We start from the raw sequence: 23,704 nt of genomic DNA, 5'->3' as shown, positions 1-23,704 counted from the left end.
GCATTCATTGCTCAGTGATGTGCAAATTTGCCAGAAACAAAGTTTAGTTCAGATTCCATGTTAAACTTTAGATCTCATTTTCCCAGAGCTGAATCAAAGTTTGGTTTGGAGGTCTAGGGGTGAAGTGTGGATTTGGTAACAAGAAGGTTACGGACTTGAACCCTGCTCAGATCACGGTTTTTTATCACAGTTTTTAAATCTACCAACCACCTGTCAATGATGTGCAGACTTGCCAGAAATGAAATGAGTTTCTGCTTCAGCATTAACCTATAGGTCATCTTTTTCTGGTTGGATAATTAGCTAGGGAGACTCAAGTCACCGAAGTGGTGTCTAACTGTAAACTTCAATCTGGGCGTGTTGTTGTTGTTGTGGTCTTCAGTCCAGAGACTGGTTTGATGCATCTCTCCAAGCTACTCTATCCTGTGCAAGCTGCTTCATCTCCCAGTACCTACTGCAACCTACATCCTTCTGAATCTGCTTACTGTATTCATCTCTTGGTCTCCCTCTATGATTTGTACCCTCCACGCTGCCCTCCAATACTAAACTGGTGATCCCTTGATGCCTCAGAATATGTCCTACCAACCGATCCCTTCTTCTAGTCAAGTTGTGCCACAAACTTCTCTTCTCCCCAATCCTATTCAATACTTCCTCATTAGTTATGTGATCTACCCATCTAATCTACAGCATTCTTCTGTAGCATCACATTTCGAAAGCTTCTATTCTCTTCTTGTCCAAACTAGTTATCGTCCATGTTTCACTTCCATACATGGCTACACTCCATACAAATACTTTCAGAAACGACTTCCTAACACTTAAATCTATACTCGATGTTAACAAATTTCTCTTCTTCAGAAAAGCTTTCCTTGCCATTGCCAGTCTCCTTTTTATATCCTCTCTACTTCGACCATCATCTGTTATTTTGCTCCCCAGATAGCAAAACTCCTTTACTACTTAAGTGTGTCATTTCCTAATCTAACTCCCTCAGCATCACCCGACTTAATTCGACTACATTCCATTATCCTCGTTTTGCTTTTGTTGATGTTCATCTTATATCCTCCTTTCAAGACGCTATCCATTCCGTTCAACTGCTCTTCCAAGTCCTTTGCTGTCTCTGACAGAATTACAATGTCATCGGCGAACCTCAACGTTTTTATTTCTTCTCCATGGACTTTAATACCTACTCCGAATTTTTCTTTTGTTTCCTTTACTGCTTGCTCAATATACAGATTGAATAACATTGGGGAGAGGCTACAACCCTGTCTCACTCCCTTCCCAACCACTGCTTCCCTTTCATGTCCCTCGACTCTTATAACTGCCATCTGGTTTCTGTACAAATTGTAAATAGCTTTTCGCTCCCTGCATTTTACCCCTGCCACCTTCAGAATTTGGAAGAGAGTATTCCAATCAACATTGTCAAATGCTTTCTCTAAGTCTACAAATGCTAGAAATGTAGGTTTGCCTTTCCTTAATATTTCTTCCAAGATAAGTCGTAGGGTCAGTATTGCCTCACGTGTTCCGATATTTCTACGGAATCCAAACTGATCTCCCCCGAGATCGGCTTCTACCAGTTTTTCCATTCATCTGTAAAGAATTCGCGTTAGTATTTTGCAGCGGTGACTTATTAAACTGATAGTTCTGTAATTTTCACATCTGTCAACACCTGCTTTCTTTGTGATTGGAATTATTATATTCTTCTTGAAGTCTGAGGGTATTTCGCCCGTCTCATACATCTTGCTCACCAGATGGTAGAGTTTTGTCAGGACTGCCTCTCCCGAGGCTGTCAGTAGTTCAAATGTAATGTTGTCTACTCCCGGGCCTTTGTTTCGACTCAGGTCTTTCAGTGCTCTGTCAAACTCTTCACGCAGTATCGTATCTCCCATTTCATCTTCATCTACATCCTCTTCCATTTCCAAAATATTGTCCTCAAGTACATCGCCCTTGTATAGACCCTCTATATACTCCTTCCACCTTTCTGCTTTCCCTTCTTTGCTTAGAACTGGGTTTCCATCTGAGCTCTTGATATTCATACAAGTGGTTCTCTTTTCTCCAAATGTCTCTTTTAATTTTCCTGTAGGCAGTATCTATTTTACCCCTAGTGAGATAAGCCTCTACATCCTTACATTTGTCCTGTAGCCATCCCTGCTTAGCCAATTTGCACTTCCTGTCGATCTCATTTTTGAGATGTTTGTATTCCTTTTTGCCTGCTTCATTTACTGCACTTTTATATTTTCTCCTTTCATCAATTAAATTCAGTATTTCTTCTGTTACCCAAGGATTTCTACTAGCCCTCGTCTTTTTACCTACTGTATCCTCTGCTGCCTTCACTACTTCATCCCTCAAAGCTACCCATTCTTCTTCTACTGTATTTCTTTCCCCATTCTTGTCAATTGTTTCCTTATGCTCTCCCTGAAACTCTCTACAACCTCTGGTTCTTTCAGTTTATCCAGGTCCCATCTCCTTAAATTCCCACTTTTTTTCAGTTTCTACAGTTTTAATCTACAGTTGATAACCAATAGATTGTGGTCAGAGTCCACATCTGCCCCTGGAAATGTCTTACAATTTAAAACCTGGTTCCTAAATCTCTGTCTTACCATTATATAATCTATCTGAAACCTGTAAGTATCTCCAGGATTCTTCCATGTATACAACCTTCTTTTATGATTCTTGAACCAAGTGTTAAGTTGTGCTCTATGCAAAGTTCTACCAGGCGGCTTCGTCTTTCGTTTCTTACCCCCAATCCATATTCGCCTACTATGTTTCCTTCTCTTCCTTTTCCTACTGTCGAATTCCAGTCACCCATGACAATAAAATTTTCGTCTTCCTTCACTATCTGAACATTTCTTTTATTTCATCATAAATTTCTTCAATTTCTTCGTCATCTGCAAAGCTAGTTGGCATATAAAATTTTACTACTGTGGTAGGCGTGGGCTTCGTATCTATCTTGGCCACAATAATGCGTTCACTATGCTGTTTTTAGTAGCTTACCCACACTCCTATTTTCCTATTCATTATTAAACCTACTCCTGTATTACCCCTATTTGATTTTGTGTTTATAACCCTGAAATCACCTGACCAGAAGTCTTGTTCATCCTGCCACCGGACTTCACTAATTCCCACTATATCTAACTTTAACGTATCCATTTCCCTTTTTAAATTTTCTAACCTACCTGCCCGATTAAGGGATCTGACATTCCGCACTCCGATCCGTAGAACGCCAGTTTTCTTTCTCCTAATAATGACATCCTCTTGAGTAGTCCCCGTCTGGAGATCCGAATGGGGGACTATTTTCCCTCTGGAATATTTTACCCAAGAGGACGCCATCATCATTTAATCGTACAGTAAAGCTGCATGCCCTCGGGAAAAATTGTCGCTGTAGTTTCCCCTTGCTTTCAGCCGTTCGCAGTACCAGCACAGCACGGCCGTTTTGGTTAGTGTTAACAAGACCAGATCAGTCAATCATCCAGACTGTTGCCCCTGCAACTACTGAAAAGACTGCTGCCCCTCTTCAGGAACCACACGTTTGTCTGGCCTCTCAACAGATACCCCTCCATAGTGGTTGAACCTACGGTACGGCTATCTGTATCGCTGAGGCACGCAAGCCTCCCCACCAACGGCAAGGTCCATGGTTCATGGAGGGGGCATAAAGCCTCATGAAATTATTATTACGAGAATCTATGCATATTTACATACATTCTCCTACCACACATAAAATAAATTAAAGTCCCCCGCCACCTTTTTCTGCCTATATATGCAATCTAGCCTCAGGAACCACTGTAGGGAGTTTGATAAAATTGCCACTAATAGATTAATTGATTCATGAGGAAAGTTTGTGTATATACTTTACAAATATTTGGTGGAAGTTAGCTAAACTATGATGAATTACAGTCACTTGCCATGCTTTTGCAGTAAGTGCTCAAAGGCTAATTGGAGGAACCACTGTAGGTTTTTTGATACTCATGGCGGATTGGCTTAACTACTCTGCTGACAAATGAGCAGTGGTGTGGCATCCCTTACACATGGTTCGCATTACCACTGGCGTGTGGTAGGGCAGTTCACTCATGCTTTTAAGTGCTGCAATATGCCTGAAAAGGGGTGTCTGCCACTTAAATCATTTAATTTGTGTGAAAGTGGTGCTGTTTTGTTACCTAGTATTATTATCTGATTTTTAATCATAACCCTGTGCTAATCATAACTCTTTGCATTGCCCCATAAACAAAATTACTGCTATGCCAGACAATTGGTCCAGCCACAAGCCACAGATACTTAGTGCTAGGCATGCGCAGCCAAGCAGGTTGCTAGTTATCATATAAAAGTGACACACCATTTCTTCTGCAACAATTAGCTTTGTTTAAAAAGCTTTCTCCACATCAGTGCATATAATACTACTACTATTGCATGACCATTTTGTTGCACAAAGTTTTATATATATTGTAGGTGCTTGCAGCTTTGAAGAACAGATCATCATTTCATTTTCAGTTTTGTATTACTCTGTTACACATACACACATTGTCAGCATTATGCCTTGCTTTATGCAGCACAATAACTTGGTCTTTAGTGGGTTATTTGTTGCATCTGCTGTGATCATTATTTAGTTGTCAGGCAGTGATACACGTTATTACTAACTCATTATGAGCACTTGTACTATAAGCAGCTGAAAATTAGTGTCCATATTGCAGAGCTACCCTAAATTACAGCTGACTGTGAGAAGATTCATCACTCTTATCTATTCCTTTATACTTTCTCTTGAAAGTGTGATTATAGTGAAAGCAGCTAAAAGCGCAAGGTAATTCATAACGTCTTCATTACATGATAATAGTTTGAATTGGATAGATTACTACTCAGAACACAGAAGAGTTCTTGAGCAGAAAATAGGCATGTTTAAAATTAGAACGTTAAATATAATAAATTGAACTGTGTACAGTAAGTTTTAATTTTTTGATTTACTATTGAAATCTACATGAAATTTGGATCCAAGGCTTGCCGTGAGATTTGATGTTATTTTTGTGTTTAATAACAAGAAACACTCTATGTATTGTTTGTGTGTTTGTTTTACTGGCAGCTCAGATATCAACATCTGAATGAAACACGCTCATGATTAGAATTCCAGCATTACTGGCAACAATGTTGCCATCAAAAGATGACTTCAAATAAAAATCCTGTTCCAGTATGTGACTACTTCTCATTGAGGCTGCTTGTTACTGCTTGCCTTCAGCTGAGACAGCTACTTGCCAAATGCTGACTTGTTATGGTGCAAGTAAGCCATCCATCATAATTACAACATGTGTTTCAACTCAATTTGCATTTTATATAATTTGAATTTGAGCTAAGGACAATTTTCTACTTGATTCAGGATATCAGAATGAATGTAGAAGGAATACAAAGTGTGTTTACAGCATTTTAACTGATCTGGGCTGACACGAGGATACAAGAGCTAAAAAACATAAAAATTAAATAGAATTTTTTTGTTATGTTTGGCAAAATCAAACATGATTCCAGAATCTTGCCATTCATGGACCGTCTTCTTACTGTCTGAGCATCTAGGCATGAGTCATGATCCACCCTCACAGCTTTGTTTCTGTGAGCACTTTTCTCCTACTATCCAAACTCCAGAACTGGAATTGAGAGGATGCTCATGCCTGGGTACTCATCCAGTAAGAGCATTGCCCATGAGTGGCAAGATCTAAATTCAAGTGTCGATCTTACAATTTTAATCTGCTTTCCGGAAAGTGACAAGGTTCAGATTGTTACATCAGATGGCAATGTCCTCCATATCATATTGTATTTTAAAACAGTTTTTTCATGAAAATATTTGATTGCAGATGCATATTATCTGAGAATAGGCTTTGGTTGCAACTACTTTTAAACTTTGTTATTCTGTAAACTACTAAAACTTTGACATTATGGAAAGAGTATAAGCAAACTGATTGTGATTAGAGTTGGATTCAGTTAATGAACAGCAGACATTTTAACTCGCCATTCTTGCATCACATTCTTAGAAAATTTGTATATGATCCCTTTGATCTGTTCTGGATGTTTACATGAATTTGGGCAATGAGACTGTCTTTTCTCCTACTGCCTTTACTAAGTTTGTACTGGTTAATGCAGTGGTGAAGTCACTGCAGCAAGCTTACTGTGATAGAGTGAAGCATTCTTTGTTGCAGCAGATATTTATATTTCGTCATACTGTTGGCAGATGTTCATTTTATTTATGTGAAACTTCCTGGCAGATCAGAACTTCGTGGCAGAGCAGTACTGAAACCTGGAACCTTTGCATTTCAGAGGCAATTGCTCTACTGACTGATCTATCAGAGCAAGACTTACAACCCACCAGCACATCTCTACTTCTGTCAGTAACTCTGGAAAATGGGAGAGAATTACTGGCAGAAGCAGAGCTGTGTGGGTGGGATGTAATTTGTGCTTGGATAGCAAAGGTGATAGAGCACTTGCCTGGGAAACTTATATGTCCTGGGTGGGAGGCCCAGTCTGGCATGCTATCGAGATCTGCCAAAAAGTTTTAAATTGGAACGCACCACACTGCAGAGTGAAAATTCATTCTGCAGTTTTATTTATTGTTGACAGAGACGTAAACATTAAATTGTTCATTATAACTTGATTGTGTGGGTCACATTTCAAAGCGTAATTCCTCATCTCCAGGTGAATATGTTCTACATTGACTCACTTGAAACAAAGAACACTAACTGCAAAGAAATTAACAGGGATTGGGTTATTTAAACTTACATTTTCAGGTGTTCACTTTTACCATGTGAAAGAGTCATATGGTTTTGAAGATGGCTTTTGCTGTTTCCTAACAAAAAGTGAGTATACTTATTAGGTCATCAGTACAGCTATTAAGTTCCAATTCTCCTTCCATTCTTTAGAACCAAACACTTTCTTGAAGGTATTTATAGTAATTGAAAAATGAAACATTGAATTTTTAATTCATTTGGCCAATAATATTTGTTTTCAAGATTTCTTTACCTCAAGGTTTACAGACTAGTGTTTCATTTTTGATTATCGTCTTTTTAACTTCAGTACAGTGACAATAACATCTTTCTGATACATTTTCACCAAAGTCAACATTACATGAACATTCATATTTACTGCTTCATTTTGCTGATTACTTTACAATGTTATTTCAGTTTTTATATGTGAGACTAGATAGTAAAAGTAAAAAAAGAAGAAATAGTTATGTAACAAATATCTAAAATTAATGTCCCATTATGAAAGTTCAGTATAATGTGGCACTATACAGGGTGTCTGGCAGCCTAAAGCTCAAGTCTGTATGTGGTGTATGCAACTATTGGTAAATATAATGGGCATGATCACACAAAAGATGCACTTCCCGTATTGCTAGTTACATTATATTTCTTTGTTCTCTTCCCTATCTTTGTAACTAGTGAGAGACTATTAAAATCCTTAAACCATATGAATTAATCTCTATCTGTAATATAATTATACTGACTTTAGCATTTTACCGATTAATGTAGGCAAGTTATTTAAAGAAAATAGAACAAACCATGAAAAAATATTATGTATTTTAATAGTCTCATGCAATACACTTGAGTTTTTGTGATGCATGCTATTGTGAACTGCTAATACATAAATTTTATAGCCACTAAATAAAATTACTATGCATTGAAATAATACGCTGCCCTTTTAAGCATAGTATAATGGACAATCAAAAAGTTTCCATTTGAGGGCATTGCTGCAGGGGTATGCAGTGTAGTGTGGCTCTGATGTGTCTATATATGCACAAACATGTAGGCTAGGAATTAATGTGGCACTTGTGTCTTTCCAGTGTGCATGCGGTAAATTCGGAAATGTGAACTATGGTGATGTCATTACCATATATTACAAACAGTATCAATATTTTGTTATTCTTTTCTTGGTGGCCAAAGGACAAACATCTTTGGACATCCACTGGAGAATGAAGAATATGTATGAGGCTGCACGTATGTCAAAATCCACCATTGTGGAATGGTGCACCAAGTTCCGTGCTGGTGATGACTCAGCTTAAGATTCCAGTTGATCTGGGAGGCCAGCCTCATTCATTATGTACAAACAACTAGTGAGAGACACTTGAACACCCACCCTATAGTTGTGATCTCTCCCCAAGTGATTATCACATCTTTGGTGTCTTAAAGGGTCTACGATATTTTTCATATGAGGATGTGCAGCGTACATTTACGGACTTCTTCACGCAGCAAGACACCTGGTGCATTTGGGATGATTGCTTCACTACTCACAATGATTTTGCATGATTGGTGTACTGATTCTGTGTACGGCCTTCAAACGGAAACTTTCTGATTGTCTCTTATAATAAACTGTTTAACCATTTATATTTATGATAATTTGGTAGTTCAAAATAATTACAGTATATTTAAAATGTTTTGTGTTGCTGATTGTTTTGCTGCAACTTGAGTAAAAATACTCCATAAAGATAAATATTGAATTACAGTTTTCTATAAATTACAGCCATGTTCACTAAGCCAGTAAAAGAATTAGATATTATATTGCAGACTTCATATCATTCTTAATGAATAACCGTTTCCGTACAGTTATAACAATATGACCAAGCATTGAAACAGCTAGAAGAGATTTACTTTGTTCATTCACTTTATTAATATTGGAGACAGTCCTCTCTGTAATATTCCAGGGATGTTCTGTAAGTCACCATTCCTTCCAGTGAAGTGGATACTCTCCTGCCTTACTGCTTAACTTTTGTATAAAATCTCTCTCTCACACTTTTCACACACACACACACACACACACACACACACACACACACAAGGAGGGGGGGGGGGGGGGGTGGAAAGAGAGAGAGAGAGAGAGAGAGAGAGAGAGAGAGAGAGGCCTGTAATCTGTTCTCATTTACATTTCATTGTTATAAAATATAGTCATGTTGTAAATAGTGTCAGGTCCAATTATGAAAGTAGGATCAGAAATGAAATACAACACTTAGCATTAGAAGCATCATTGTTATGGGCACCAATGTACAGTGAGAACAGAACTGAACTCCTGGATGGAGAGTGCTGCCATTTATACAGGCATTGAATATTCCAGAATATACAAACATATGAACTTTTGAGAACATTCCAGAAATGATAAATACTAAATAACAAATGCTGGTGGTTGGGTCTTAAGTGATGACCTGCAGCATGCCAGTGAGTGAAGCTAACTGGTACACCACAGTATTTTGAAAAGAGTGTTGTGCACTATATGTAGAATAGACAAAAGAATTCCACTGCTCTGCTTAGGTACATAAGTAAAAAGATAAAAAATTTGAATTGGTGCCCTATCACTACTTGTAGTTACTTGCTCATTGAAAATGGGTTCAAGTTCGCTCTGATTTTTCAATATAAAATGATAAATTTTGAAAACAATCTTGTTTACATAAATTGTCAGGCTCAACCCACATGCAAACACAACTTGATTCCATTCTTATATAGAATTCACTCACAAAAAATACTTTCAATGACGTTAATCTGACAGTTGTGATGCACAAATGGTGCATAATTCTAAAAAGATTTGCAATGTGGCGGCTGAACCCTGAAGGGGATATCCTGGCCAATAAATGCCATGTGATCACTTCAGTCTAATCTTACAGCAGATCAAGTTCAAAAACAATTAGAAACACAGAATGCTATTCTCATGTGTGTGCAATGAAACAGCTATGTAAACCTCAGCTGATTCACCAGAAGTGATCCTTTCTCCTAATAGCCCCATGAAACTCAGAAATAAGTACTATATACACAATAAATGTTGTCTAATCAAAAACTACATTACATGCCATATCATAGTGTAATGTAATACATGTTTGTTTCCTAAATGCTTTATATACAGAATGTAACAAAAAGAGACAGCTAAAATTTCTGGGCAAATTACGTACACTTACAAAATTTTAAATATTTTACATGAACATGAGTCTGGAAATGCTTTATTTTAATTTTAGAACTCATTTTGTGTAACTGTTCATAATGCATTAATCATATGATACCCAGGAACGGAATGTACGAGGAAACTACCTCAATCTCTTTCTTGCATGAGATGTTCATAATGCTCTTCTTTGAAGTATGCAACAACCCACCTTCACGTTGAATTCTGAATGCCTGTTATATTGCTATAGTGTTGTGTCTTGGTTCACAGCCTTCCACAATATGGAGATGAAGACATTGTGTTTCTTGTACTACAGATCACTGCATGGATGAACAGAACATGAAATAAATAAATAAAAGTAAATAAATAATAAATTTAAACAATTGAATTTCCTGGTTGGAATATCAACAAAGTAAGGAAAAGGTAGATTGCTGCTTACCATGAAGATGACACATTAAGTTGCAGACACACACAACAAAAAGATGGACCGAGCTGCTGGAGATGGCAGTCATGTGCATGAGGTTTACCTGCTTGTGTGAATGAATGTGTGTGTGTGTGTGTGTGTGTGTTTCCTTTTCTGATGAAGCCTTTGGCCAAAAGCTAATGTGTAAGTGTCTTTTTGTTATGTCATTTGTGTGGAAAGTAGCAATTTATCTTTTCCTTTTATTGCAAATAATAAATCTGATAAGTAATAGCTATCAGATGCCGCTATGTGAAACAGCTCTAATGGGTTTAGGTGTGGAGACCATGGAGGCAAGGGAAAATGTTCACCTGTCCCATACAAAACACAGAAGTATTGCACCTTAATGAAAGGCCTTTTCAATTTCTCATGTAAGAAAGGGTTTCGTGTGGAAAACTGGTGCATTCAGTTTCTATGTACTTATCGTCACTGATGTACAATTAAGAGCTGAGGAAAATGAGTTCTAACATAAATGTGTGAGGAATGTACCATGAATGTTTCAATGTATCTGTTTATCACATATTTTATATCAGAATTAATAGATAAATTTTCCATTATTCATCTCTGTACGACAATCACACTCTTCTGGTCAACGCGTCTAGTGCAATTATGATAATTTTACATTTGGCTGAGTCACATGCTTAGGGTCTTCACACTACATGTTTATGTGTATCTACATCTACATTCACACTCCACAGGCCATTGAAAGGTGTCTGGAGGAGGGTACCCTATACTACTAGTCATTTCATTTCCTGTTCTACTCACAGACAGAGCAAGGAAAAACTGGCTGCCTATATGCCTCCATGTGAGCCCTAATCTCTCTCATCTTCATGGTCCTTAAATGAAATGTGTTTTGGCAGCAGTAGGATTGTTCTGCAGTCAGCTTCAAATGCTGGTTCTTTAAATTTTCTCTGTGGTGTTCCTGAAAAAGAATGTTGCCTTCACTCCAGGGATTCCCACTTGAGTTTCTGAAGCATCTCTGCAGCACTTGTGTGTTGTTTGAACCTGTCATGTTGTTTGAACCTGTTGGTAACAAATCTAGGAGCCTGCCTATGAATTGCTTCAATGTTTTCCTTTAATTTGACCTGGTGCAGATCTCAAACACTCAAGCATTACTCAAGAGTAGGTCGCACTAGCATGCTATATGCCGTCTCCTTTACTGATGAACCACAGTTTCCTAAAATTCTCCGAATAAACTGAAGCTGACCATTTACCTTCCCTACCACAATCCTCATATGCTTTTTCCATTTCATATAGCTTTGCAACATTATGCCTAGATATTAAATGACCTGACTATGTCAGGTAGGACATTACTATTGTCTTGTCCGAATATTATGGGTTTGCTTAACTTACATTTTTGTACATTTAGAGCCGCTGCCATTCGTCACTCTGACTAGTGTAAGTCATCTTGTATCATCCTACAGTCACTCATCTTTGAATCTTCCTGTACACCACAGCATCGTCAACAAACAACTGTAGATTGCTGCCCACCTTGTCTGCCAGATCATTTGTGTATGTATAAAATAATAGTAGTCTTATCACACTTCCCTGGACACTCCTGGCAATACTATTATCTCTGATGAAAACTCACCATCGAGGACAACATACCTGGGTCTATTACTGAAGAAGTCTTCAAGACACTCACATATCTGGGAATGTGTTCTGTATGCTTGTACCTTCGTTAACAGTCTGACTTGTCCTACATCGTTTGTGCAAAATATGTACCTAAACACGATTTACAGGACCAATAAAGAAATACAAATACAAATACAATACCATGTCAACAACTTATCGGAAATATAAAAATATGGCACTGGAGTCTTAGGAGTAGGTTTTTACATGGTTCTAAATTAATTTTCTTAATTTTGGAGTACACATGTGTCCTCCAAATAAACTGCAATAATATTCTTTTTATATCATGATGGAACCTCATTTTGTGGGGTATTTCTCTTTATTTATGATGATTTATGAAGATAATTTCATCTATTTTTTTTATTCTGAACATTTTTTTAGGATATTCTTAAAATACTCATAACAGATGACAGAGCATATTATATTTCTTTGAATATTTAAAAATGTGGATGGAGAGATGGAGGAGCAAAGTACAAACACATTGTAGGAGAAGTGCCTCAGAGAGGCATTACTGTCTTGGTTATATAAAATATATGATTTGAACGTGGTGAAAAAGAGAATAAATCTCTTTGAGACAGAATTATAGAAGTACTTTATGATCCTTCTTTTGTTTTCCTTCATAAGAGTGGCAACTTGGAACACTTTCTGGTAGTATGAGGGCAATTGTTTGTGGTCTTCTCTTCACCTTTTTCTTTATTTCAGATGGTACTATGATTGTCAACAATTGATTTTAAGTAGACCTCTTTTCTATTCACTATACCGAATAAACAGACAGAAATAAATTATTTCATGAAACTGCAGTTACTACATCATGGCTTTCCATTTTAAAAGAAGAAAATAATTCTTGCAAATCTCACTTTGGTTAAAATTTAAATGTTCTAATTACATCTTCATTTGCCTTTAATAAGAATTGAAGGAAGTATTATGGAGTGTCCTAAACTTTCAGTGGATGTGCAAATCCTCCTTGCAGCGTTTTTCATCATTAGATTTGTGCAAAACTAGTCCAAAGTTCCCTTTGTTTGCCATTGTGGCCGTCTGATTTAGATCAATAAGAAGTAGATTTTACCATCATTCAGTTTGCAGAGAGCTCTGTCTTTACATATGCTATCATGATATGAAGATGTACTGAGAATGCTTGAATGGATAAGTATCTGTACAGTGATTCCTCATAAGTACTCAGTTTTCACCCTTATCAAATGAATGACTCACCAGATTGTGAGAATAAAATGATTCTTCCATTCTGAATATCGTAGGTGGAGTACACACAAGTGAATAAATAAAGAGTGTGTTGGAGCTGTTAGAAGAAATATAGATACACATACTATACCTGGAACATGTTAGGTGAGCTTACTAATTTTTGTTCTCTCTCAAAAGTCACGCGCAAAAAAGTAACTTTGTCCAATTGGCATGAGACATTGTGTGAACACTAACAATCACACATTTTGTCCACATTTCCAGGACAATGTTGCTTTTAGTGTTTGTGTACTCTGAAGAACAAAAGGTGATATTCTAATGTACCATTTATGTATCTCCTGTATTCTGTCAACCACCACTCATGGTTTTCTTCTTCAGTGAGTGGTTACATTTACTGATTCTATAGATAAGAATGTTTTTCCAGCAGAGTAAAGAACTTAGAATGCGATGGAAGATTATTGCTATTTTTTGGTCAGGGTTGCTCTCCATAACTTCCAAAATTATGAAGCATTCTGTCAGTCACATTTTTCTTGGGTTCAGCATATGTCTGTATATTTTTGATGGCAGTTGTTAATCTTCACATCTGCACATTGTTATAAACTTTGAAATGTGTTTATCAAGTTTTTTATTAGGCTGTCTCCCCCAGCCTGTGTTGTCAATTTTGTAGTTAACTATACATTACAATTCATACTATTTTTGTATTTTATGACTGTGGATTAAGGAGCTTTATGGTTTTGCACAATTTACTTGTACGAGTCGTGAGAGGTTTCTGCAGGTATGCTGCAGTTTTTGGTATGCCAATGAAGACCTTCACCAGTTTATAGCCTTTATTGTGTTTTTCAGTGTGAATTCTATGAGTAACTGCAGAACATAGTATCTCAAGGCAGTTTGTTCAGCTGGTAAAATATGTAAAACTTTTATTATTGTTGTGCAAAACTTTCATTTTTTCCATGAGTTATGGTGAAGCAAAATGGTAAATGTGAATTTGTGTGGCACCTAAAATATCAACCAAAAATCTCCATATGTTGTGCCTGTGTACCTCATTACACTAATGATTGATTTACATTTTCTGTTATGAGCACTGTCACCAAAAGTTATCAGATGCTCTCACAGTTCGGAAACAAATTACCACTTTGTCAGTTATGGGGAAGAATCACTCAAATTAGTGCAAGGCTGCTTTGTTTGATTTGCATTTAAAAGTTTTGTAAGACAGTTTTGCAAAAAGTACTGGTTTTGAAGGACAGTTCCAACAGATATACATCTACATGTGTCACTATGTACTTCATGTGGAAGTTGATATCTAACTTCATCATAATGTAATTTGGTGTATTTGATATAATCTGTCGTTTCTCCATTTCTTAATCAAAACTCTTTGCATAGCAGAGAAGGATAATCACAAGACCTGTTAGAGCATTTTTCAGAAATCTGTGTGTAATATGCATGCTGTTAAATACTTTTTATGGTGTTCTTTTTTCATACGAAAAAGGAAGTTGGGCATGACTGCTACTGTAGTGAGAGTGTTGATTTGACTTGGAGATGAGTGTATAAAATAAACGAACTAGACAAATTTAAATTTCTCTCTGTTTGTGTACAGAGATTACCTGGTAGCCTTTTTTCAGGTGTCAAAGGAAAATGTGAATCTTTATGAATAATTACTTCTAATGTTGACACTCATCTCCCTCACATAATTACTGTTGGTAATGAATGACTGACTAGCTGTAGGTAGATCAAAATTTCGTAATACAATTTCCAGGAATGCAAGGATGACACTATTCAATTCATAGTGATAGAGCAGACTTGTGATGAAAAATATACATAAATTGTAGGTGTCGTAGATGTATCACTTACCTTTTTTGTTATGATTTGACACTTGGTTATGCAATTGATTTTCCTCTCTGAATGTTTAGAGTTTTGATATGAAACTTTCTAATTCTTTTGTATTGGTGTTGATCTTTCCCTAGAGAATCTCCACCCCCTTTAAAGTGGCTGACACTTTTAAAAGAATTTTTTTGTGTTTATGTTGTAGTCAGATGTTCAGGAATTTAAGAGCTTGTGTTAACACAGAGAAGAAAGTATGTCTCATATTCAGTGTGTTTTGCTCTGTTGCCTTCATATACAATTTTAAGTAACAGAATTTGAAAGTTTTAACATTCGGTATGCTATTGCTTTTTTCTGTTTTTCTTCATGCTGGCCAATAGAGACTGGAGCGAGGCCTCTCTTCCCACAGTGGTCCCATCATGTTTATCCTCAGTTCCTTCCTGGGTCTCATCCCAATGCTGTTCAACAGCCTTTCCTTCGCCGTCATCCTTTTTACAAAAATCACAACAACAACAATAACAACAACAACAACAACAACAACAATCATGTGCCAACTAGGTATAGGAACTCAACCATAAATAATCAAGGTAATTCTTATTAAAAGCAGTGATTGAAATTAAACTGTTTGTGGATGTTTATAGGCAGAATGTTTTTAAACTGTGTGTTTTAGTGTGTGCTTGCTCTGTTACCCCAAGAGTTTGCAATTTTGATGTATATTTTTTCAAAATTACTAATGGTTCATGTTACTTTAATTTCTTTTGTGTGACAGACATTTGCTTCAGTGCATGTTCTCTTTAGGGTATGTCATTATTTAGAAAATGCTTTTGACTGCATGTTGTTGCTTGTAATTTTTTTTCACAACTATTTCTTGAGAAAATATTGTACCACATGCACAAAAAAATATAATTTGCATGTCACTGTTGATATATATTGGTTTCGGTAAATTTTGTGTCTTGTGTAGTGGATTATACAACAGATGAAGATCATAAGTACATGTATTTAATTGTATAATTTATACAGCATTTGCAAAATTTTCTTATCGTTTGAACCACTGTGCTGTTTTTCATATGCTTGAGTCAATAGAATATTAAAAATCATCTTGCGTATCATACGTAGTTGAGCAAGAGTTTCAGTACCCGTGATGACATACTGCAGCCCATTGTTAGGTGTCTTATACGTGTATCAGCTCTGTAACAATTTCAATGAAAACTCTGTATTTTTGTTTCTCTGAGTGCAGCTCAAAAATTTCATTGTTTTATTTTTGTTACAAAGCTTACCGACTGTCTTTGTACCAGAATGGTACCGACAGGTTTATTGCAATAATACAATCTGTTCAGAGGTCTTGTCCTATGTTGTGTATTTTTGTCAAATTGATATTTGTATGTAAAGGATGGGTTGATCCTCTCCACATAGAAGAGGGTTTGAATGGCAGCTACAGTGAAAAATATTGCTATATGTTGTTCACCTTCTGGACTGGGAATAAGTCTTCATCAGACATAGCCAAAACAAGACTCTCAAGTATTCACACAGTAACAACTCACACACATGACCACTGTCATCTATGTACACTAAGGCCCAAATGCAGCTGCATCGATAGTGAGCAGCGATCTTTGCTGGGGTGGGGAGTGTGAGTACACAAGATGCATGGGGTAGGGAGGGGGAACAAGGCAGGACAGGGATGCAGGAAGATGCTAGTGATGCCAGTGAGAGTGTTCAGGAATGTGATGGGAACAGGATGGTGGACTGCCAGGAGCAGCATCATGAGGCTGTGCTGGGGAGGCCAGGGAAGCACGGGGGAGAGGAGGGACATAGAGAAGGGGAAGGTCTATGTAGGTTTTGCAGCTGTGTTAGAAGGGACGTGTAGGTTAGAGATACGGGAGGGAGGGGGATAGGCAGGTGGAGGTCAAGGACCTTTGGAGATTGAGGCTGGAGGGGACTATGAGAATGAAGGATGTTTGCTGTGAGAATTCCCCACCTGTGCAACTGAGAAAAGCTGATTTTGATGGGAAGCATCTAGAAGCCACAGACGATGAAACAGTCATTGAAGTCAAGCAAATTGTGGTGGGCAGCATGCTCAACAATGGCGTGTACCTGGTGCCTGTTGACTGCATTTTGGTGGTGACCATTCATTGGGACAGATACCTTGTTAGTTATCATACCTGTGTCGAATACAGTACAGTGGATACAACTTGATGTATGAACTTAACTGCAACCACTGCACTGTATTCAATGCAGGCTTGACAGCTAACAAGCTATCTGTCCACATGAACTGCCAGCACCTAATTGTTACCTACCACCCAGTTGCTGAGCAGGTCACCAAACACGATATGCTTGATTACAATAATTGCTCCACAGCCCCTGCCATCTGGATGCTTCCCTCCTACATCACCTTTCTGAATTGCACAGGTGCGAGCTCTCGTTGCAAATGTAGCTGTCCTTCCCATAACCCCCCCCCCCCCCTGGCCTTCTTATCTTCTTTCCCATTTCCTCTCCAGCTTTATAAACATGCTTTCTATCTCATTAGCTCACTTGCGTATTTGTTTCCCCTCCTCTACTTTCCTCTTTGCCCTACCCTGCTTCCCCTCAGCACAGCCTCCCAATGCTGCATCTAGCAGCACACTACCCTGTCCCCACCACATCCCTTCACTCTCCTACATGAAGCACTACGGTTTTCCCGCATCCCTACCCTGCTATGCCCCCCCCCCCTCTCTTTTTACCCATGCTTCTTTGGTAACCACATTACCCACCCCAGTAGAGATCGCGTTTCACTTCTGATATAGTTGCAGGCGGTCCTAAACGCCCTGAGACAACAGTGCCCATATGTGTGATTTGTGTTCATGTGAATATGTGTGTGTGTGTGTGTGTGTGAGTGTGTGTGTGTGTGTGTGTGTGTGTGTGTGTGTGTGTGTGTGTGTGTGATGAAGAACTTAGTCTGATAGATGTTCCTGTCTGCCACTCACTGCCTCTCTACATGGAGAGTAGCAACAAATTCTTTTCATGTTGTTGTTATTCTGTCATGGATTTTTCATTGTTTAAGGCCTGTAGCTGTTGTTCATACATCACAGACAAATTTGTTTGAGAAATGTTTATCTTCAGTATTGAAGTAACAGAAGCTATCAGTACCTAATGTGCAATATACAATTCTGCTGTTGCAGAAACATAGAATTTTGCTGTTGCAGAAGTGTTGCTTTATATGTGAAAAAATTCCTATATCATGTAAATGATGAAAAGGATGATGATAAATGAAATGAAAATGAAATATATCACTCTTGTGTTTTGTCTTATAATATTCTATCTAGGCTGCTAGGGAGTGTTACCCATTAACCCTAAGGACAGCTGTGATTTTGCATTTTTCAGTGCCAGTTTATTGATTTTACCGCATTTCTTTCCAGTTATCTCTCTGCTTCATGAAACTTAATTTATTTTAATAATATTTTTTCTTAGCTTTGTTCATGAAAGTCCACATTTAGCTCATTAATGTAAGAACTGCTTTAAATCTTCTCAGTATTTATTCTGTCTTGCAGGGCAAATAAAAAAATTATTTAATAAAATTGTTTGCTGACTAATTTAATGATATTTATGAAGAATTATTGCTCTATATGAAACTTGTAGATTACAAATGTAAATCGGCCAATAGTAGGTGCCATTGGCAACTCAGATGGGAATAGGATTCCATTAATTAAGACTGAGCAGAGAGAGAGAGAGAGCATCATTTTTCATCTAGTGATTAGAACCTTTAGAAATCACCAAAGAGCATTCTTACCAGTTAATACCAGAAGCAAGTCAACATTTAAAGGGTATTTTCTATCATGGATTTCTGTTGCTCCATTTTCCTGTGATTTCAGGTCAATAAATAAGTAATTTACTAAAGGTCACTGTCTTCTAAGGCAGAATTTTTCAGTTTTTACTATCACAAATAAATTATGTGTTTTTTTAATGAAATATAACAATGTGCTCTAGCTATTAAGAAGAGTGCTGCACTTTTATTAATAATCACATACCAGTATTTCAGTACAGGTATATAATCTTTAGTGAGTGTTTTCAATATAAAAGGAAATGCCCACTGTCGGTGTACAACACCATTGAAACATGTTTGAGCAGTAAAACACAATTATTAATTTGAATGCAGTATTATTCTCGACTGTTAACTTCTTATAAGATTTTTAATAAAAAATATCATGTATCTGCAATTGGAAAACAAATTGTTTTGTGCTTAGTACTAAGTTTCACTTAAGGAAACAACTTACAACAACTACAGATAGTCTGCTGTATCTATGAGCTCTAGAGGTGAAACTGTAGAAACAGAGATAGTATAACTTTTTTATCCTTGAGGATAAGCTTCTTGCAAATTAATGATTTAGATGATCCAAGGAGCAGTGGCAGTGTGCAGCTTAGATAACTGGTGTCTTGAAATCTGGGTAGCATACAATAAGGTATTAGGCACACATAGAATAAGCAATGAATAGTTGCGGTGTTTCTTCTGAATGTGTAGTGTGACGATTTCAAGTCCATTCATTGGAACAATACACCAAGTTGTCAGCATTGTTTCTTATTATTCCATGAGACCCTTAGCATCATTGACTATTTATTAAAGTAATTGAATGTCTCGTAGAGTGCTGATTTATGAAACTGTGAATTTTTATCAAACTCCTGGAAAAAATGTAACACCTTCAAGGACTGTACTGCACTAGGATATAATATGTGCATACTGAGGGGTTGTAGTGTTAGTGATTCATTTTTCACAGTCATTGGCTATTGGATGGCATTCAGGAGGCCTTTCTGTGCACCCTCGGTTTTGACACAACAGGCAGTAGTAATCTTGGTGAGTTTAGAGATGAACAGTGCTTGCAACATTCATTGCAGGGTATGACCGTGCCACAATGATGAGTACGTACTCATGTTGGACAAGTTCAACTATTTGAACAGGGTCACATTATGGGCCTGCTGGAAGCTAGATGGACATATCAGTGAGCTGCTGCACATGCTAGGCACAGTATATCGGTGGTATGTTGCTGCTTTTAGCAGTAGTCTGTGGAACATTCCATTCCACAGACCAGGTTCTGGATGTCCACGCAGTACAGATGCACATCGACATTGACACATTGTGAGAGCAGCAGTGGCCAACCGGACATCGTCCAGAGAAGAAATCAGGGCACACGTTGCACACAATGTATCACCAAGCACCGTTGGGAAACATATGCTTGCAGCAAGACTAAGATAATGAATGCCTCAGGCCAGGCTACCACTGACACCATGACACCACAATCATGGCAACTCTGTTGTCGTGAAAAAGTCAACTGGTGAGTGGAATGGCAGACAGTTGTCTTCAGTGACAATGGTAGATTCTATATGAAGACGGTATCTGTTCTTTTGGACATGTCCGAAAAAACAGATACCATCTTCATATAGTTAAGGCTAAGTGGCCATTGACCTTCTTCTTCTGTGTTGGATGCACATGCATTGTCTGAACTCATACGATACTCGGTAAGATTGTCTGCCGTGAGTAATGAGTGTAATGGGCAGGGGCACTACGGATTAGTGTGTGGACACTAAGTTGGGAATGTGGGTCTCATGGGGAGCGTGCAAGGGATAAATCCCTGCAGTCGCACTATCGCCTGTGCCCTCGATGGCTCAGATGGATAGAGCATCTGCCACGTAAGCAGGAGATCCCAGGTACGAGTCCTGGTCGTGGCACACATTTTCAACTGTCCCCATTGATGTATATCAATGCCTGTTGACAGCTTAGGGTCTTGATTTAATTATCATTTCAGAGTAGATTCTGTCTGCATGCGAGTGACAGACGTACTCGTGTGTGGCTCAGAACTAGTGAGCAGCCTACTCCAGTGTGTATTTGCTTGTGACTCGTAGGTTCCATCCCAGGCTTCATGGTGTGAGGGAGGGAGGAGGGTCGCATCAGTTACAACTCGAGGTCACATTTTGATTTGTGCAGGGTAAAATAACAGGTGCCCACTGCATTGTGCAGGTTATTTGTTCAACGTTACTGCCATTTCTTTGACAGGAAGGTGGTGTGTTTTTTGAGCAGGATAGTACACTTCCACACATATGGCTGCTGTGACACAGCGTGCTCTTCATGGCTTACAACCACTGCCCTGGCTAGCAAGATGATTAAATCTCTCTCCGGTTGAACAATTATGAGCGATCGTGAACTGGAAACTTATTCATTGTCCAGAGCCTGTAAGGACAATTCCCGAATTGTAACAAAAGGTGCAAGCTGCTTGGGACAGTATATCAAAGGAAGGCATTTGGCACCTTAACAATCATTTGTTTGTGAGAATACACTCCTGCATTGCCATCGGAGTGGGTACACAGTGTACTGCTGTGACTGTTCGGGCATCTTCTTCTCGACATGTGTATTTAATTTGGTCTGAAATTGTTTACATATACTCCTACAAAGATGAACTACTTGTCACATCATATTTCATGAAGTGGCATTGCCCTTGAGGTTACTGCACTTTTCTTCTAGCAGCATATTGTTATTATATCACAAGATGAAAGTAATGAAAGAAAAATATGGGGGGGGGGGGGGGGGGGGGGAGGGAGGCTGCTCTCGATTGACGCGTTGCTAGAGATGGTTCAGCAATCATGTCTTTTTATACATAAATATGTGAATAACTTTTATTTTCTATCAGACCTTCATTTCTGATTGCCACATATGGACACAACTTCTAATGTTCAGTTACCTACTGTTTTACATGATAGCTTGGAATATGTTGTCATATTAGTACTTATTCTTTGTTACCAATAAAATATCTTGGGCCAGACATACGGAATAAAATCATGTGGCTATATGTGGAAATAATGAGAAGCAGATGTACATCTGGAAGGTAGCTGATTATGTACTATTTTTTTGGTTTTCAACTTTAAATATAATCAAAATGATGAAAAATGTTTAAACTGGTAGAGCTATCTCACTAAATAGGACACAGACAGTGGTAAGGGGAGGAGAATAACCTTTCACTAAGAACAACATGTTTGTTATGTTAAAAATAACTGTATGTAAAAACATTTAAGTTCATTCCTTATCCTATATTAGTTAAAAATTAATCATATGTAATCCTCTGTGTTTCAGCTCACCCTCGTGAAATATGCCAGCAACTTTCTCATGACGATGGTGAATATGAAGTAATAGTCGTAGATGAAAATAACTCATCTGTCCTGGCTGACCACGACACTCATTCTAGTGGACCACCATCTCTTAAGGTCTCCATAACTCAATTTAGTATGTCCTGTTGTAGAGCTATTGATGCTAATGTGTATATCTTATTTTGCTTTTTAATATGGTAGTCAACAATATTTATAGAAGTAGTATCAGAGTTACTGTTACATATTAGTTCCTGCCTCTAAAGCATATTGTTATCTTCCCTTTGCTCCCTATTAAGTGGAGTTGTCAGGCAAAACACAGATTTCTTTTTGTTTATGGTTCCAAAGCATGTGCAAGGAGCATGGATACTGGTTACTGTTCCATTTATGTCGGAGAAAATCAACTGTGTATCTGAGACCGTTGTGTATTACTTTCAATATGTCTTGTAAAATTTTGTGTAAATGACTGCACAATATTTTTTTCATTCCTTCAAGTGGATTATTGCTTTCAGTATGTCTTGTCAGCATGGGAACTACTTAGACTTCAGCATCATAGAACAAGCCTCATTTTTCTGTTAATCATTTGAATGCATTGTTCCTCAGCCATGTAAACTGTGTAGTAACACACTTACATTTCACACGTCTTCATCAGTGTAGGCTATTACAGAAAGTGGTCACTTGAACCTATGTAAATGTAGAAAGCCTTTTTTATATTATCCTTCTGCATCTTTCATCTCTAGAAGATGCTAATTTTGTGGTGATTTAATCTTACCACCATTTTTCTTTAAATGACATTTATCAATAGCTCCGACATTATTACTGAATTTAATGAATGTAGACAGCAGGTTTAGGAAAAATCTTGTATTGTTACTTTCTAAAATGTGGAAAAACCAGAATGCAATAGTGCAGTACTATGAAAAGGATAGATTACTACTACCAGATAGTGGAAATGCTGAGTCACAGATAGGCACAATAGAAAGACTGTCAAACAAGTAAACTTTCAGTTAAAAAGGCCTTGCTTGGAATTAGTCAAAACACGCGCACACACACACACACACACACACACACACACACACACACACACACACAGACTCACGCAAATGCAACTCACACACTCTTGATCACAGTTTCTGTTGCAAAGGCCATGTTTTAAAGAGCACAGCATTCAGTAATGGGTTTCAGCTTGAATTAATTGATCATATGTACTCAAAGACCATTAGGAAGAATTCTGATATACTACACGAGATTTCCTTAGAGTGAAATAGAAGTAGACAGCAAGTTTTTACCAGTATGAGTTACATTGGCCCACTGTCAAATGATTTGGCACATATATTTAGCAAAATTGTTATTTATGTAGGACGCAGAAATAATGACATGGTACCAATGTTGTTGATACATTCAATGGAACAGTCAACCCAATACAGAAATGAGGCATGTACAAAATAACTTGTAGTGATTGTGACTCTGTATACAAGACCAAACTGGTAGAACTTTCAGAGAAAGATACAGAGAACATGCTTCCCTGCATACTATTAAACATTTGATGTTCATAGAACATTTAAAGACATGAGAATCTAAAAGTTTTACACTTTGCAGCTAAAGGAGGTGCAATGGACATCATAG

At 37.7% G+C, this 23,704-nt stretch overlaps 1 protein-coding gene across 1 annotated transcript in view; it reads left to right on the top strand.

Moving 5' to 3' along the window:
- LOC124622011 (neurobeachin) overlaps positions 1-23,704 on the top strand; it is a 1,442,121-nt gene that overhangs the window by 602,674 nt on the left and 815,743 nt on the right. The window contains exon 27 of the mRNA XM_047147563.1: positions 22,071-22,201. Coding sequence (XP_047003519.1) covers positions 22,071-22,201 — 131 coding nt within the window. The remainder of the gene's footprint in view (positions 1-22,070; positions 22,202-23,704) is intronic.

This window comes from Schistocerca americana, chromosome 7 (genome assembly GCF_021461395.2).
Source record: "Schistocerca americana isolate TAMUIC-IGC-003095 chromosome 7, iqSchAmer2.1, whole genome shotgun sequence".
Taxonomy (NCBI): Eukaryota; Metazoa; Arthropoda; class Insecta; order Orthoptera; family Acrididae; genus Schistocerca; species Schistocerca americana.
The sequence above is the reverse complement of the archived record's forward strand: the minus strand, read 5'-3'. Positions and strand labels throughout refer to the sequence as shown.